This window comes from Larus michahellis, chromosome 18 (genome assembly GCF_964199755.1).
Source record: "Larus michahellis chromosome 18, bLarMic1.1, whole genome shotgun sequence".
NCBI classification, from domain to species: domain Eukaryota; kingdom Metazoa; phylum Chordata; class Aves; order Charadriiformes; family Laridae; genus Larus; species Larus michahellis.
In genome coordinates this window covers 5,979,407-5,994,450 of record NC_133913.1, presented here as the reverse complement: position 1 = coordinate 5,994,450, position 15,044 = coordinate 5,979,407, and the positions used below count along the sequence as shown (strand labels likewise).

Genomic DNA, 15,044 nt, shown 5'->3' with positions numbered 1-15,044 from the left:
CACATAAATTGAAATTTAGAAAGAACTGGCAGGCCTCGCTCCAACAAAGAGACTCTCCAGGGCTGTCTAACACTGTGTCTAAATTGAGTAGCCTTTCTGCTTTGGCTGCAGGCTTCAGAGAGGCCCTCACATGGCACAGCTCAGCACCTGCCCACCGAGCTCTCCTGCAGTTCTGGTCTGGGAGGATCCTCAGGCTTCTCCCAAGTGTGCTGAGGAGCCCAATGTATATTATCGTGCTCAGACTCCCTTGAATTCAGCTCAAAAACTACTGTCAGGTCTGTTTTCTTGCAAAACCCAGCTAGAGGAGCAAAATGTAGTCACCCTGGCAGACTCTAACCATCCCTCTCCCACCTTCTCTGTAGAAACCACTGGGCACCTAAATTCTCTGAGGCCTGTCAAGTGAATGTTGGGCTTTGTGGCATCTATCTTGGGGACATCTGTGTCCCTGCGATCTGTTGTGGGTGCCATTCCTCTTGCCTTTGCCTAGCGCTTGCAAACCCAAGGACTAGCAGAAAGCAGAAAGCTGAAGCCTTAAACAAAACAACGAAGATCTTGGAGTTTCCTAAGGTCAGGATGGAGGATGTTGATGCATCAACAGCCCTGGCACGACGGTTACAGCTCTGGTGGGAACAGGCACAGTGCTTTCAGCAGTCCCGAGGCTCAGGGCTTGCACTCACATCCGATGTCAAGGATGGGAGCAGCCTGCTGCATCCCCATCGCCTGGGGAAGGGCAAAAATCCCCACGGTTTGGTGAGAAGACTCAGGAGAAATGAAGTACAGGAGAGGCTGGATGAACGTTTACGGGAGGACAGGCTGTTAGACCAGCTGGGGTCCATTTCCCGATCAGCCAGTTCATGGTCTGATCTGAGCATCTGCTCAAGAAGGGCCAAAAGCGGAGCTGAAAGTCCAGCCAGAGTCAGCGGGGAGCAAATATCTCACCTTCACTGTAGGAGAGATGCACTTAAGACACCTCCAGGGCTGGTTCCAGCATCAGTGAACAAAAAGCCTCGCTTGATCACTCGGAGAGGGGGAATCAAACATTACCTGTGCGGAGCGGCTTCCACACACAAACCCTTGGAAAGCCAACAGAGAGGATGTAGAAGTCTAAATACCGTGTTTGAAACCTCTTCTGGGCTACAGAGGTCAGCTGCCGTCGGAGGAGGGACTGGGTTCATTGTGCTCAGAGGGAGCAGAGAAATAATTAATACTTAACTGCACAAGTCTTCCAAAAAGACATTGGTGGTTCCCTTATTCCCACCACGCTTTCCATCACTGCATCTTCCCTCTCTAGCTGAGCTGCACGAACGAGCTCGTTGCCCGGGGCGCAGCCAACCACACTCTACAGCAGCTGGGAGAGAGCGGAGGTTCTAGAGTCCGTGTCCCAGGGGACAGCCTGCCCCGGGGCAGGACGGATTGCTTCCCAGCCGATATTCAGCAGAGATGGGATATTCAGCCGCTGTTTTGATCCCTGCTGTCAGCCACGTGCGCTATGGGCGGGTGAGTCATTTGCAAACCCCATCTTTGTTGAGCGAGGTGGTGTGTGCGCTGTCCCTGCCCGGCGCTGGCACTGCCAACCCCTCGTGCGGGTTCCTGCCGTCCCTGCCGAGGACGCGGTGGCTGGGTTGGTTCTGCTGACTGCAGACACCGCCCGGCGCGATGGAGACGAGGCTGCCAGGAGCTGCCCTTCTCCTCTGCATGGTAGGTGTTCTCCATGCTTTTGCGATTGAAGATAAAGGAGATGTGTTCAGTAGAATGGCTTGTCCCGCTTTCCTGATGTTTGACAATGCTGCTTACTTGGCTGACATGACCTTCGAGCTCCCCTGCAACTGCAAGCCCAAAGAGGTCTCTTCTGTCGTCTGGTACTTCCAGAAGAACATGGGCAGCCACAAAACCACGGTCCTGACGGACTTTGCTGGCACCGTAGTTATTGACTCCCAACATATCAACGTGAGCAGCAACATCCTGAAGCGTTTCAGTATCCGGATGTTCAGTCTCATTGTCTTCCAAGCCCAAGTGACGGACTCGGGCCACTACCTGTGTGGCACTAAGAAAGGGGACTTCTTTTATGGCTACGATGTGGACGTGCAGCCCACCAAGCATATCACGGTGGCTTTTTTGGACAGTGGCCAGCACGTCCAGGACAACTTCAGGGAGAAGCTCTTCAGCTTCTTCACCACCTTCTGGGACTGGAGCAGATGCGACCGCTGTGGGGTGAGAGGTGAGCAGCGGCGGATCGGGCTCTGCTATGTGCGGAGCGGCCAGCTGCACCCTCGCTATCGCACCGCCATCCCCAACGTCACGTCCTGTGGCTCGAGGGCTGTCCCCCCACGTTTCCAGCGTGCTGTCCGCCTCCGGAGACCCGAGGTGGCCATCCGAAGCTGCCTGACCCCTTGCCTGAAGGAGGAGGTCTCCAAGGAAGGCATGCAGTCCATCTCCAATGTCATTTCCAAGCTGGGTGAGAAGCCCTGGCTGCCTCACATCCCCACGCAGTTTCACAAGCAGATTGTTGGAAGTGGCCTGGTCATCGCATGCCCAGGAGCCCGGCCAGAGCACGCTGTGGCCTGGGACAAGGACTCTGTCCGGCTCTATCGCTCCCGCTACCTCATCGGTGTCAACAAGAGCATGAGGGTCTTCATCGACCACGGAAACCACCTGCACATCCAGCGGGTCCAAGTCAGCGATGGAGGCATCTACTACTGCTGGCATGAGGGCAAGATGGTGGCCAGCTTCCGGCTCAGCGTGTTCCACCAGAAGCAGCGCAAGCGGACGCTCAGCGATCCCGAGACAATCTTTGCCATCAAGGCCATCAGCCTGAGCTACATCCTCATCAGCATCGTCTTCATTATCATCCATGTGTGCCGCCACTGCCGGCGGGCGTTCGGCTCCCCTGCCAGGACATAGGATCTCCACCACGGCCCCAATGGGTCACTCTTCCACCTCGGACCGTCCTCCCGTTAGAAATTTCTCAGGTTTTGACCATTGGAAATCAACATTCTGCCAGCGCCCGCTCACCCTCCCTTTTGGGTCAAGAGCGTGACAGTGAAGACCGATGTGGAAAACTCCCCGTGCCGCGGGTTGGCACGACTTAGTAGGGGCAGGCGGGGATTTCCCACCGCCGCGATTTGTTCCTGGCCCTGCTGCGGGCTTGTGGTGGGGTTTTAAGTTCAATATAGTCCCTTTCAAAAGAATACTTGGAGTTGTTGCGAGATCTTCTGGCCAAGCTCTACAGAGTTTTCGAACCGCATCAGTGATTTATTAGAGCTGTTTTTCTAAGAGGCTGCTAAAAAGATCCACCGAACTATTTTAATCCAATTAATTCTTGCTTTTCTCTACCCTTTTTTAAGCTTTTTTTCACTTGCTGAGAACTCTGAATGCCAACGTTTCAAAACGTTCAATCTTCCTTTGAGCTCCTTAGCTGGAACAAGCCCATTTTTTTTAAATTTTGGTTTAAACTTTTTTTCATTCTTGAATGAAAAAATAATTTTTTTCAAATTAGTCTGGTGATTTTCTTCATAAATTTCTCTGGGTTTTGATCGTTTTTTTTAACTCACCCGACTCAGCACAGACTCGTGAGTCTATATTTGTGCCTGACAAAATCATTATGCAGGTCCTCCAAAGAGGATGGCATCTCTACAGGGTTTAGGTGACCACTTGCTTGCTCCTCGGCAAGGAGCAGGACTTCCCCATGGGGCTCATCTCCATTCCTTTTTCCAAGGATGTGCTTTGGGGATTTCAGCTTTCCCAAGAGAAATCCCACTGTCGGGGGGGGGGGGGGGGGCAGCCTTGAGGGTCCTGGTGGTGCTCAGGCACTTGAACCACGTAGACGGTGCAGGAGCTCAAATCCTCCATCAGTCCTGGCAGCTGCAGCCCATCCCAGGAGCTTCCCAGGAACCGCAGCCTGGGTTTGTACGGGAAAGGAGCTGGTTTGAGGTTGAAGAACCCCGAGTAGATCCCTGCTTCCTCTCCCTCCCTCCTGGGAAAGGGGTCTCTCCCACCCCACTGCCGGCCTGATGGCCGGGGGGGGTCGTTCCGGCACCCACCTCCCCTTGGGGAGGCTGCAGTCCCTTGGGGGGCATTGCTCCATGACACGTTGGCCATGCCTTGGGGTACAGCGCTGAGCTTGTGTCCCCTGGCGAGTCCGAGCTTGGTTTGGGCTCCAAAGGGTCTCGCCGCCCCGGCTAATCCCAAATAACCCACGTCACCGGCGCATCGCAGGCACGACCATGGAAGCGCAGCGCTTGCGTTAGCTTTATTTCTCATCTCGAGCTGCCGCGGGCGGGCGTTAGTGCATCAATTCAGCAGCGACGTGGGCTGCAAAGCTCCAGCCGGAGTCTGCTCGCAGGGGACTGAGCCCCCCCCCGGGCCACCATCGTCCCACCCCAGATGCCAAACCTGGGCAGCACGCGGGTCTCCTGCCCCTGGGAATGGCCTTTCTGGAGCCGTTAGCTGCAAAGCAGGCTCAGCGCCTCAGCCAGGGGACGAGGGGGACAGAGGGGACAAGGGGGATGGCATCCGAGTGGCACCCCGTGTGCTCATCCCAAAGGGCTTAACGGGGGACGAGAAGCGCTGCTGGGTCATTGCTCCGGCGTTAGGTGGCATCAGGGCAGGCTTGGCTCGTGGTCAGTAGCTAAATCAAAGGTGGGGACGGGGGCTGCGGGTGAGCGCGGGGCTGGGCGGTGGCCCTGGGTGGACTGGTGGCATGTGCTGGTCTGGGGGGAGGACGGATGGGGGGACAGGGCCACGTGGAGCCCAGGGACGAGGGATTTCTTCCAACCTCATCTTGAAGGCCCATGGGGGGGTGGACTTGGGCTCCATTGGCAGGATTGTGACAGAGGCAGCCCCAGTCCCTGTCCCCCCTGGCTCCTACTGTGACCCAGGGGGGGACAGGCAGGACGAGGATGGCTCCGTCCATCCTCCCCGTCACTCCTGGGTCACGGGAGGCACCTCCTGCTGTGAGATCACCCGTGGGTGCCCCGACACCCTCCTCCTCTTCCTCCTCTGCACTCCCCTCCTCTCCATTTTCACCTGCGTGGGACCCCCAGGCGAGGGGCCAGGTGCACGGCCGTGGGTCACCCCTCGCCACGAGAACCTCAGGACTGGTTTTCCCCACCGTGGCGATGGGAACACCTTCGGACACCTTGGTGGGGGACACCCAGTGGGGGTCAGCACAGCCCCATAGCCCTGTTCCAGGAGAAGCCCACGAGGCCACCCAGCCTGCTGTGCCCATCGCTGCTCCGGCCCCACAAACCACCCTGGACACCCCAGTGTCCCCAGGAACCCCTCGTTATCCCCATTGCGTCACCCTTTGATACCATCCCAACAGTGTCCTGCCTCTCCATCCTCCTCTTCGTCCTGCCCCTGCCTCTTGGTTAAGCCCAACCAATGCTTGGTGACAGGGAAATGTCCCTCACCAGCCAGTACCTTGCACCCTGCAGCCCCCCCCCGCCAAGGATGCTCAGGGCCTGGGTGCACTGGGGAGATTCGGGGTGGCCTCCCGGACCAGAGGGTGGGCAGCAAGGCGGGATGCAGGGAGAGATGCTCTTGGCACCATCGTTTTGTCCAACCAGTGCGTGGAGATCGAAACAGGACGGGCTCTCTCCGTGGGCACCGGCGAGCTGGAGACTCAGCACGAGCGTGGGCACGGACCTTAAATCACCGTCCCCTCCGTGCCGTGGGGACGCGCAGCATCCCAGCGGGGCAGCTCGGCTCCGCCCGGCACCACTCGCCTCCCCCGGGTATTGCCCATCCCCTTCCCACACGGTGCCCGGTGGGACGGGTGCTTTGCCGTCAGCCAGCCCCGAACAGGGTGTCAGGGGGGTCCCTGGGGCACGGGGCGATGTGGGAGAGGCGAGGGGTGGGCAGGAGGGCGATGCCCCCCGCCGAAGCACCGCCGGCTCCTCCCGCGACCCTGTGCCCAGCCGTGGGGCTCCCTCGCAGCGTCGGACAGGACCTACGGAGCTACGGCTACAAGCGTGCGGCTGCTGCGGCTCCCCGGCCCTACATCACCTCCTTGTGCTCCTGCTTGGACTCCTTGATCACCTGGAGGCAGAAGGAGAGGGACCGTCACCCCGGGTTCAGGCTCTCCTCCCTGGCTGAGCCTGCCTGGGCTCTGAACGAGCTTGGGGACAGGGATGGGGACACTTTTCTCTGCCAGGCTTAGCTCCACCATGGTCCAGAGCCAGCTCATCTGTGCTGGCAGGGCACTGGGATCACTGGTCCTCGGGCTGATGGATGGTGGCCCCAAGTGCACGATGAGTGACCCCCTTGGGGACCTCCCATGGGGAGGCGGGGTGGAGGGGAGGCAGCATGTGTGACACAGATGAGGACTTCCCACCTCTCCATCTCTGGTCTCCACAGTTTTGACCACGATGCTCCTCTTCACGTGGGCTTCTGACACGGATTTCGTGTCCAGGCTGGTCTCTAGGGGATGTGGGCAGGACACGGAGGTGACCCAGTGCCTGGGGTAGCTCTTCCAGCCACGCTCAAGTGGAGGGGCCCAAAGGGAACAGGCTGGGCTGGAAAACCCTGAACCATGGGACGCAGTGGCCCTGGGGACATGACCAGCTTCAGGGACACTGTTGGCCTGAGGGACGTGGTTGGCCTTGGGGATGCTGTTGGGGATGTGGTTGGCACTGAGGATGTGGCTGGCTTTGGGACGTGATTAGCCCTGGGGACGCAGTTGGCACTGGGGACACATTTGGCCTTGGAGATGTGGTTGGCCATGGGGACGTGGGTGGCTTTTGGATGTGATTGGGCACATCCCTGGGGATAGGGCTGTCCTTGGGGACACAGTTGGCACTGGGGAACACAATTGGCCTTGGGGACATCACTGGCCTTGGGGATGTGGCCATGGCACACTTCTCCCCCCAGCCTGGGAGAACCCAGGAGTCCTGGTTCCTTGAGATTTGGAGGAAAACCTCCTGGTCCCTCTGGATGGGGCAGGGACAGCCAAGATGGTGCCTCCTCCCACGAAGCCCCCAGAAGCCACCCCCGCTTGTGCCCGACGTGTGGCCACAGCCTCACCTCGGATCTGCAGGTTGGAGAAGCTCTGCACGGGGATGGTGATCCTGGAGGAGTGACGGGGGGGTGTTGGAGAAGCATCGGGATCCTGCCACCCCCCCACACACCAGCTCAGCCCTGCCCAGGGCTGGGGCAGGAGGGACGGAGGATAGTCCCCAGGCAGGTCGGACACCCCAGGGGGACCACGAGGACTGGGGTATGGTACAGGACATGGCCAGGGAGGGGGAGAGGGGCAGGAGGGAGCCCCCTCTGCGCTGTCACCTGCTCTCCTCGCCCTCCAGCAGCTTGCGGTACGTGGCGATCTCGATGTCGAGGGCCAGCTTGACGTTGAGCAGATCCTGGTACTCCTGTAGGTGCCGGGCCATCTCCTCCTTGAGGCTGCGGATGTCCTCCTCCAGCCGCACCACCGTGTCCTGGTAGCCGGCCGTCTCCAGGGCGTAGCGTTCCTCCAGCTCCCGCAGCTGCCTCTCCAGGGACTCGTTCTGGGGGGCCACGAGGGGAGGTGACACCCTCCACGGCCACCTTCTGCCAGGAGTGAGGGGCTCTCCACGGTGCCCATCCAGCTCCCAGCCTTGGGGACCAGCCGTTCCCCCAGCACTGGGTGGCAGTCCCCACCGCCGTGCCAGGGAACCCCGTGGTGGTGGCAGCTCCCCGAGGCCGTGTCCCTCCCCTTGCACCCCATGGCCATCACCTACCGAACCCCGCAGAGCCTCCAGGTCGCAGGTGAGGGCCTGGAGCTGGCGCCGGTACTCGTTGGCCTCCTGCTTGGCCGCACGCAGGGCCTCCGCGTGCCGGGCGGCCGCATCCGTCAGGTCGGCAAACTGGTGACGGGGGGACACGTGCCATGGGATGGGAACACACGGCAGGGACGTGTCCCGGTGGCACATGGCGTGGGGACATGACCCAGCTCTGCTCCATGGGAGGGACATGGCCCCAGTAGCACGTGGCATGTGGAGAAACGTCCCTGCTACTGCAGGGTGGTGGGACAGTGCACATGGGACGCGTCCCCAGTGCCATGTGTCCCTGGGGACATGTCCCTTCTCCCGTGGCAGAGAGGACCATGCACATGGGACGTGCACTTGATGTGGCACCGGGGACACGTCCTTGTTCCCACAGCAGGAAGGGACATAAGGGACTTCTCCAAAGGCACGTGTCCTGGGGCCATGTCCCAGCTCCCATGGGAGGGACGTGGCCCCAGCAGCACGTGTCGTGGGGACAGCGCACACGGGATGTGTCCCCAATGGCACGTGGTGCCAGGGACGTGTCCTGGCTCTCGTAGGTGGAGGGGACGGTGCACGTGGGGCACGCGGCTGATGGCACGTGTGGTGGAGGCACGTCCCTGCTCTCTTGGGGTGGTGGGACAGTGGACATGGGACACATCCCTGACGGCAGGTGTTGCTGGGGACATGTCCTTGCTTTGCAGGTGGGAGGGATGGTGCTGTGGGATGTCACAGGGGACACGTCCCCACCTCTGTGGGGTGGCGCACATGGGCCACGTCACTGTGAACACAACTCCTTAGGGACCGTGCCTGTGTGACTCACTGTGGGGGACACATCCCTGCTCCCGCGGGGACCCAACCGGGACACGGGACATGAGTGGGGACAGCGGGGATGCCAAACCCCATGCACCACCACCAGGAAGGACCACCCAACTGAGAAGGTGACATCCCAGGAGGGGACAGCCACCACCAAGCAGAGCCATCCAACCCTAGGGGCGTCAACCCCAGCCCCAAGAAGGTGACACCTCCGAAGGCCACCCATCCGTTGGGTGACCGGCTCCCAGTGCACCTTGGACTTGTACCACTCCTCGGTCTCCTGGACGTTGCTGGTGGCCATGGCCTCGTACTGGCTGCGGATGTCGCGCAAGGCGGCCGTCAGGTCCGGCTTGCTGGTGTCCACCTCGACGTGCACCCGCTGCCGGGCCAGCTGCTCCTGCAGCTCCCGCAGCTCCTGGGGCGACACTGGGGATCAGCCCGGCCCCCCCCGAGCCCCAGGACCCCCCTGAGCCCCCCCCCCCCCCCGGCACGGGGTTACCTCCTCGTGGACCTTGCGGAGGAAGGCGATCTCGTCCTGCAGGGTCCCCACCCGCCGCTCCAGGTCCAGGCGAGCCAAGGCGGCGGCGTCCACGTCCTGCCACCGCAGGGGGGACGGGAGGGACCATCCCCAGGGTCTGCTCCCTCCCAAGCTGCTGCTCCTGCCCCATCCCTGCCTCCTTCTGCCCATCCCTGCCCGATTCCGCCCACCACGAGACATCCCAGGCCCTCACTGCCTGCTCCTGCCCATCCCTGCCCTGTCCTTCCCCATCCCTGCCCCATCCCTGTCCCATCTGTCCATGTCCATCCCTGTCCCATCCCTGCTCCATCCCCACTCCATCCCTGTCCCTTCCCTGCTCCATCCCTGCTCCATCCCTGCTCCATCCCTGCCCATCCTTCCCCATCCCTGCCCCTTCCTGCCCCATCCTTGTCCATCCCCGCCCGATCCCTGCCCCATCCCCATCCCATCCCTGCCCCATCCATGCTCATCCCTGTCCATCCCCACTCCATCCCTGTCCCGTCCCCGGTCCATCCCTGCTCCATCCCTGCGCATCCTTGTCCATCCCATCCCCATCCCTGCCCATCCCTGCTCCATCCTTCCTCATCCCTGCCCCTTCCTGCCCCATCCCTGCCCATCCCTACCCCATCCTTGTCCCATCCCTGCCCGATCCCTGCTCCATCCCAACCCCTTTCCCGCTCCATCCCTGCTCCATCCCTGCCCATCCCTGCCCCATCCCCATCCCATCCGTGCCCCATCCCAGCCCTGTCCCAGCCCCATCCCAGCTCCGTCCCTGCCATTCCCTGCCCCATCCCCACTCCATCCCGGCCCCGGCCCAGCTCCATCCCTGCCCCCCCCATCCATTCCCACTCCATCCCTGTCCCGTCCCTGGTCCATCCCTGCTCCGTCCCCGGTCCATCCCTGCTCCATCTCTGCACATCCTTGTCCATCCCAGCCTCATCCCTGCCCATCCCTGCTCATCCCTGCTCCATCCTTCATCTTCCCTGCCCCATCTCCCAACCCCATCCCTGCTCATCCCTGTCCCATCCCTGCTCATCCTTGCTCCATCCCTGCCCACCTCAGTCCCATCCCTGCCCATCCCCACTCCATCCCTGCCCGTCCCTGCTCCATTCCACCCCCATCCCTGCTCATCCTTGCCTCATCCCTGCCCCATCCCTGCCATTCCCTGCCCCATCCCTGCCTCATCCCTATCCACCCCTGTCCCATCCCTATCCAGCCCCGCTCCGTCCCTGCCCATCCCCACTCCATCCCTGCCCACCTCTGTCCATCCCTACCCCATCCCTGCTCATCCCTGCCCCATCCCTGTCCGTCTCTATCCCATTCCTGCTCATCCCTGCCCATCCTTGTCCATCCCATCCCCATCCCTGCTCCATCCTTCCTCATCCCTGCCCCTTCCTGCCCCATCCCTGCCCATCCCAGCCCCATCGCCATCCTGTCCCCGCCATTCCCATCCCCATCCCCACTCCATCCCGGCTCCATCCCCGCTCCATCCCCACGGGAGGCTGAGCTGGGGGCCGAGCCCCCCGGGGTGCAGACGGGGGCGCAGGATCCGGCCCTTGCCCTCACCTGCCTGTAGGCAGCCAGGCTGCTCTCGGCCTCCAGCCGCAGGGTCACCTCCTCCTGCAGCCTGCGCCCGAGCAGAGCCACCGTGACGCGTTGGCCACCATGACGCGTTGGCCACCGTGACTCGTTAGCACCGTTACTCAGCACCGTTCCTCTCAGCCCCGTGGCCGGGCTCCCCCGGGCTGACGCAGCCCCGTTCCCCCAGCGCCCTGTGCCAGCGCACGTGCCCGTCCCGCGCCCCCCGCCCCACCACCGCCCACACCGGTCCCAGGGGTCACCCCGGTCCCCGTTGCCACCCCTGTCCCTGTCACCACCCTGGTCTCCACCTGTGCCTGGTCCCCAGGGCTACCTTGGTCCTAGCGGCCACCCTGGTCTTTGACTCAGTGGCCGCTCTGATCCCTGGGGACACCCCGGTCCCCATCCTGGTCCCAGGGGTCACTCTGGTCCTTGTCACCACCGTGGTTCCCATCACCACACTGGTCCCCAGGAAAACCCCGATCACTATCCTGCTGCAACTCTGGTCCCGGTGGCCACCCTGGTCCTGGTAGTCCCCTTGAAACCCATCCCAGGGGTCCCTCTCAGTCCTGTCCTGGTGGCCACTTTACTCTCTGGGGCCATCCTGCTCGTGGTGGCCACCTTGGTCCCCATCACCACCCTGGTCCCCACCATCATCCTGCTCCTGGTGGCCACCTTGGTCCCCATCACCACCCTGGTCCCCACCATCATCCTGCTCCTGGTGGCCACCTTGGTCCCCAGGACTACCCTGCGCAGGGCAGCACCTTACTTTTGCTGGAGGCTGCCGAGGTCCTCGGCAAGGTTGTCCCTCTCGATCTCCAGACGGGCCTTGGCGGTGGCCAACTGCTCCACGTGGCGCCGCAGGTCACGCAGCTCCTCCTGGTAGACGTCGGCCAGACGCGAGGGCTCCTGGTTCCGCACCTGGTTCAGCTCCACCACCAGCACCTTGTTCTGCTGCTCCAGGAGCCGGACCTTCTCGATGTAGCTGGCGAAGCGGTCGTTGAGCTCCATCATCTCCACCTTCTCGTTGGTGCGCGTCTCCCGGAACTCCGAGTTGAGCGCCGCGGCCAGCGAGAAGTCCATCTTGCCCCAGCCCAGGCGGGCCCCCCCGCGGGGACTCGGCTGGGTGCTGCGGGCACGGGGGGTGGCCCGCGGCCGAGCCGGGGGGCTGGCGGGGAGCGCGCGGTACAGCGGGGCGGCGGGGCCGAAGCGGCGGCCGTAGGAGGACAGCCGCTGGCTCTCCATGCCGCAGGGGGTGGGATGTGCCGGGACCGGGGGTTTTTATGGAGCCCGGTTGCCCCCCCGGCGGTGGCCACCGGCCAGAGAGCCGAAGAACAGGCACAAAAGCCGGCCTTTGTGGCGCCCGGCGGGCGCGGACGCGCCCTGGCACCCAGCCTGGCACCGCGGCACGGCCCCCCGCCGCCCCCACCCCAACGCCGCGGCCGGGGGGCACCCGGGGGACGCGCCAGGGTGGGAGGCAGAGCGGTGGCCACCGGTGGCCACGGGGCAACGGCGGTGTGAGCACCGGGGGGCAGCGTGGGGCTGGGCACCACACGGCGGGGCAGCGGCGGGGGGGGTTGTGTGTGTGGGGGGGGGCTGGCTGCCGTGCCACAAACACACGTGTGCGCACACACCACACGCACAACACACACGTACATGCAAACACACGTGTGCACACACACACCACCTGCGCACACACACAACACACATGTACATGCAAACACGCGTGTACACACACACAACACACGTGTGCACACACACACCCCACACGTACATGCAAACACACGGGCGCACACACAACACACCTGTGCACACACACAACACACATGTACATGCAAACATGCGTGTGTGCACACACAACACACACAACACACGTGTGCACACACACCACACACAACACACACGTACATGAAAACACGCGTGTGCGCACACACATGTGTGCACACACAACACACACCACAAATGTACATGCAAACACACATGTGCACACACCCCACACGTGTGCACACACACAACACACATGTACATGCAAACACGCGTGTGCGCACTCACAACACACGTGTGCACACACACAACACACATGTGCACACACACCACACGTGTGCGCACACACCACACACACAACACACATATACATGCAAACACACGACACACGTGTGCACACACACAACACACGTACATGCAAACACGCGTGTGCACACGCACAACACACATGCGCACAAACACAAATGTGCACACCCCCCCGCACGTGTGCACACACAACACGCGTACACACCCACGTGTGGATACAAACACCTGTGCACGCAAACACGCAGGTACACAAACACAACACACGTGTGCACGCAAACACCCGTGTGCACACGCAACACACGTGCACACAAACACACACCTGCACACACAACACACACCTGCACACACAGGCGTGCACACAAACACACGTGTGGATACAAACGTGTGTGCACACAAACATACGTGTACACACAACACACACGTGCACACAAACACACGTGTGCAAACATATGTGTGCGCGCACACGTGTACACACAAACACACGTGCCCTCACAGGCACACACACATGTGTGCGCACAGACCCCCCCCGCATGCCTGTGCACACACCCTGCCACACACACACCCCCCGCCACACACGCGTGCACGGCTGTACACGCAGACCACGCATGCGGCCGGTACGGACCTGTGTGCGGGCTCACACCCCCCAAAATCCGTGTATCCACCGCGGGCACCACGATATCACACGTGTGGCCGACCCGCTGTACACACGCGTGCACACACACACATGCATGGACACACACACACACGTGTGCACAAACACGCGCACACATGCACACACACATGCACACACACGCGTATGCACACACACGCACACACACGTGTGCACACATGTGTGCATGCACACATACACATGTACACACACACGCACGCACGTGTGCAAAAACGCGCGCACACACGCACATGCGCACACACGCACGTGCACACACACGCATGCACACGCACGCACATACGTGTGCACACACTCACATGCACACACACACGCACACACACGCACACACGTGTGCACACACTCACATGCACACACACACGCACACACACGCACACACACGCACATACGTGTGCACACACTCACATGCACACACGCGTGCACACACACGCACACAGACGCGTGTGTGCACATACACGCACACACACATGCGCACACATGCACACACAGGTGTGCATGCACACACATGCACATTCACATGCACACACACGTGTACACACACGCACACACGTGTGCATGCACATGCACATGCACACACGTGTGCGCACACACACGTGCATACACACGTGTGCATGCACACACACACACTTGCACAGACACGCACACACGTGTACACACACGCGCACACACACGCATGCGCGCACACACACGCGCGCACACATGCACACACACACGCGTGCACACATGCACATGTACACACACGCGCACACACACATGCACACACACACGCGTGCACACATGCACATGTACACACACGCGCACACACACATGCACACGTGTGCGCGCGCACACACACACCCCCACCACACCCACGCACACCCACGCTCCCCGTGTCGTGCCCCCCCTCCCCGGGACGAGCCCCGGCGGCTCAGCACCCCCCGCCGCAGCCGGGTGGCCCCAGCGAGGGGCCGAGGCGCTTGGCAGGCCGGCCGGCAGCGCGGGGCAGGCTGCTAATTAAGGCCGGTTGCTAATTAAGGCAGGCTGCTAATTAAAAGTGGCTGAAGCCTCCCAAGTCCCTTCCACCCCGGGGGGGGGGTCTGTGGGGGCGTCGGCCCGTCACCGCTGCAGCCTGGCCGGGGCTGGGGCCCGATCCTGCCTGGCTGTGGCCTTGTCGCCGGTCACACGTGCAATGAGTTTGGGGGGTCTTTGCCCCCCGTTGGCCCATGGCGGGGGTGGTGGTGGGGGGGTGAGGGCCGGGACCCCTCCGCGGGCACGGGCCGGGTGCCAGGGCGGGTGAAAGGGGCTTTGTGCGGGGCCGGAGCCGGCACAGCCGTGGGGGGCCTTTGTGCCGGGGCACCGCGCTGCCGGGAAACACGGGGGGGGGGAATGGATCCAGGGCGACAGCGGTGACGGGCACAGGGCCACCATGGGCACTGTCCCCCCCGAGTCACGGCGTCTTGGCCACAAACTGTCCTTGGGGACAGCCCGGGCAGGCGATGGGGGTGTTTTGGGGACACGGGGACATAAGGGACGCGTGGTGGCACCCGCGGAGCAGCACGCGGTGGGTGCCCCGAGAGGCTGCTGGGATGGACCTGGGGGACAGGGGGGGTCCCTGGGGTGCAGGGGACGCTGCGGGGACAGGGCTGGGGACAGGGCTGGCAGCTAGATGGCAGCCGAT

At 62.2% G+C, this 15,044-nt stretch overlaps 2 protein-coding genes across 2 annotated transcripts; one reads left to right on the top strand and one right to left on the bottom strand.

The window, feature by feature from the left end:
* The first annotated feature begins 1,656 nt into the window (after positions 1-1,656).
* On the top strand, positions 1,657-2,968 carry FAM187A (family with sequence similarity 187 member A). The gene has a single exon (XM_074562105.1). It carries the CDS (start codon positions 1,657-1,659, stop codon positions 2,899-2,901), a length of 1,245 nt encoding a protein of 414 aa, XP_074418206.1. The 3' UTR covers positions 2,902-2,968.
* A 1,264-nt stretch (positions 2,969-4,232) lies between these two features.
* GFAP (glial fibrillary acidic protein) lies at positions 4,233-11,901 on the bottom strand. Its single transcript, XM_074562260.1, has 9 exons — positions 11,420-11,901; positions 10,639-10,699; positions 9,055-9,150; positions 8,809-8,970; positions 7,716-7,841; positions 7,282-7,502; positions 7,024-7,067; positions 6,335-6,420; positions 4,233-6,039 (listed from the first exon to the last, which is right to left on the bottom strand). The coding sequence occupies exons 1-9, from the start codon at positions 11,893-11,895 to the stop codon at positions 5,998-6,000; spliced, it is 1,314 nt and encodes a 437-aa protein (XP_074418361.1). The 5' UTR covers positions 11,896-11,901; the 3' UTR covers positions 4,233-5,997.
* Between the last annotated feature and the right edge of the window lie 3,143 nt (positions 11,902-15,044).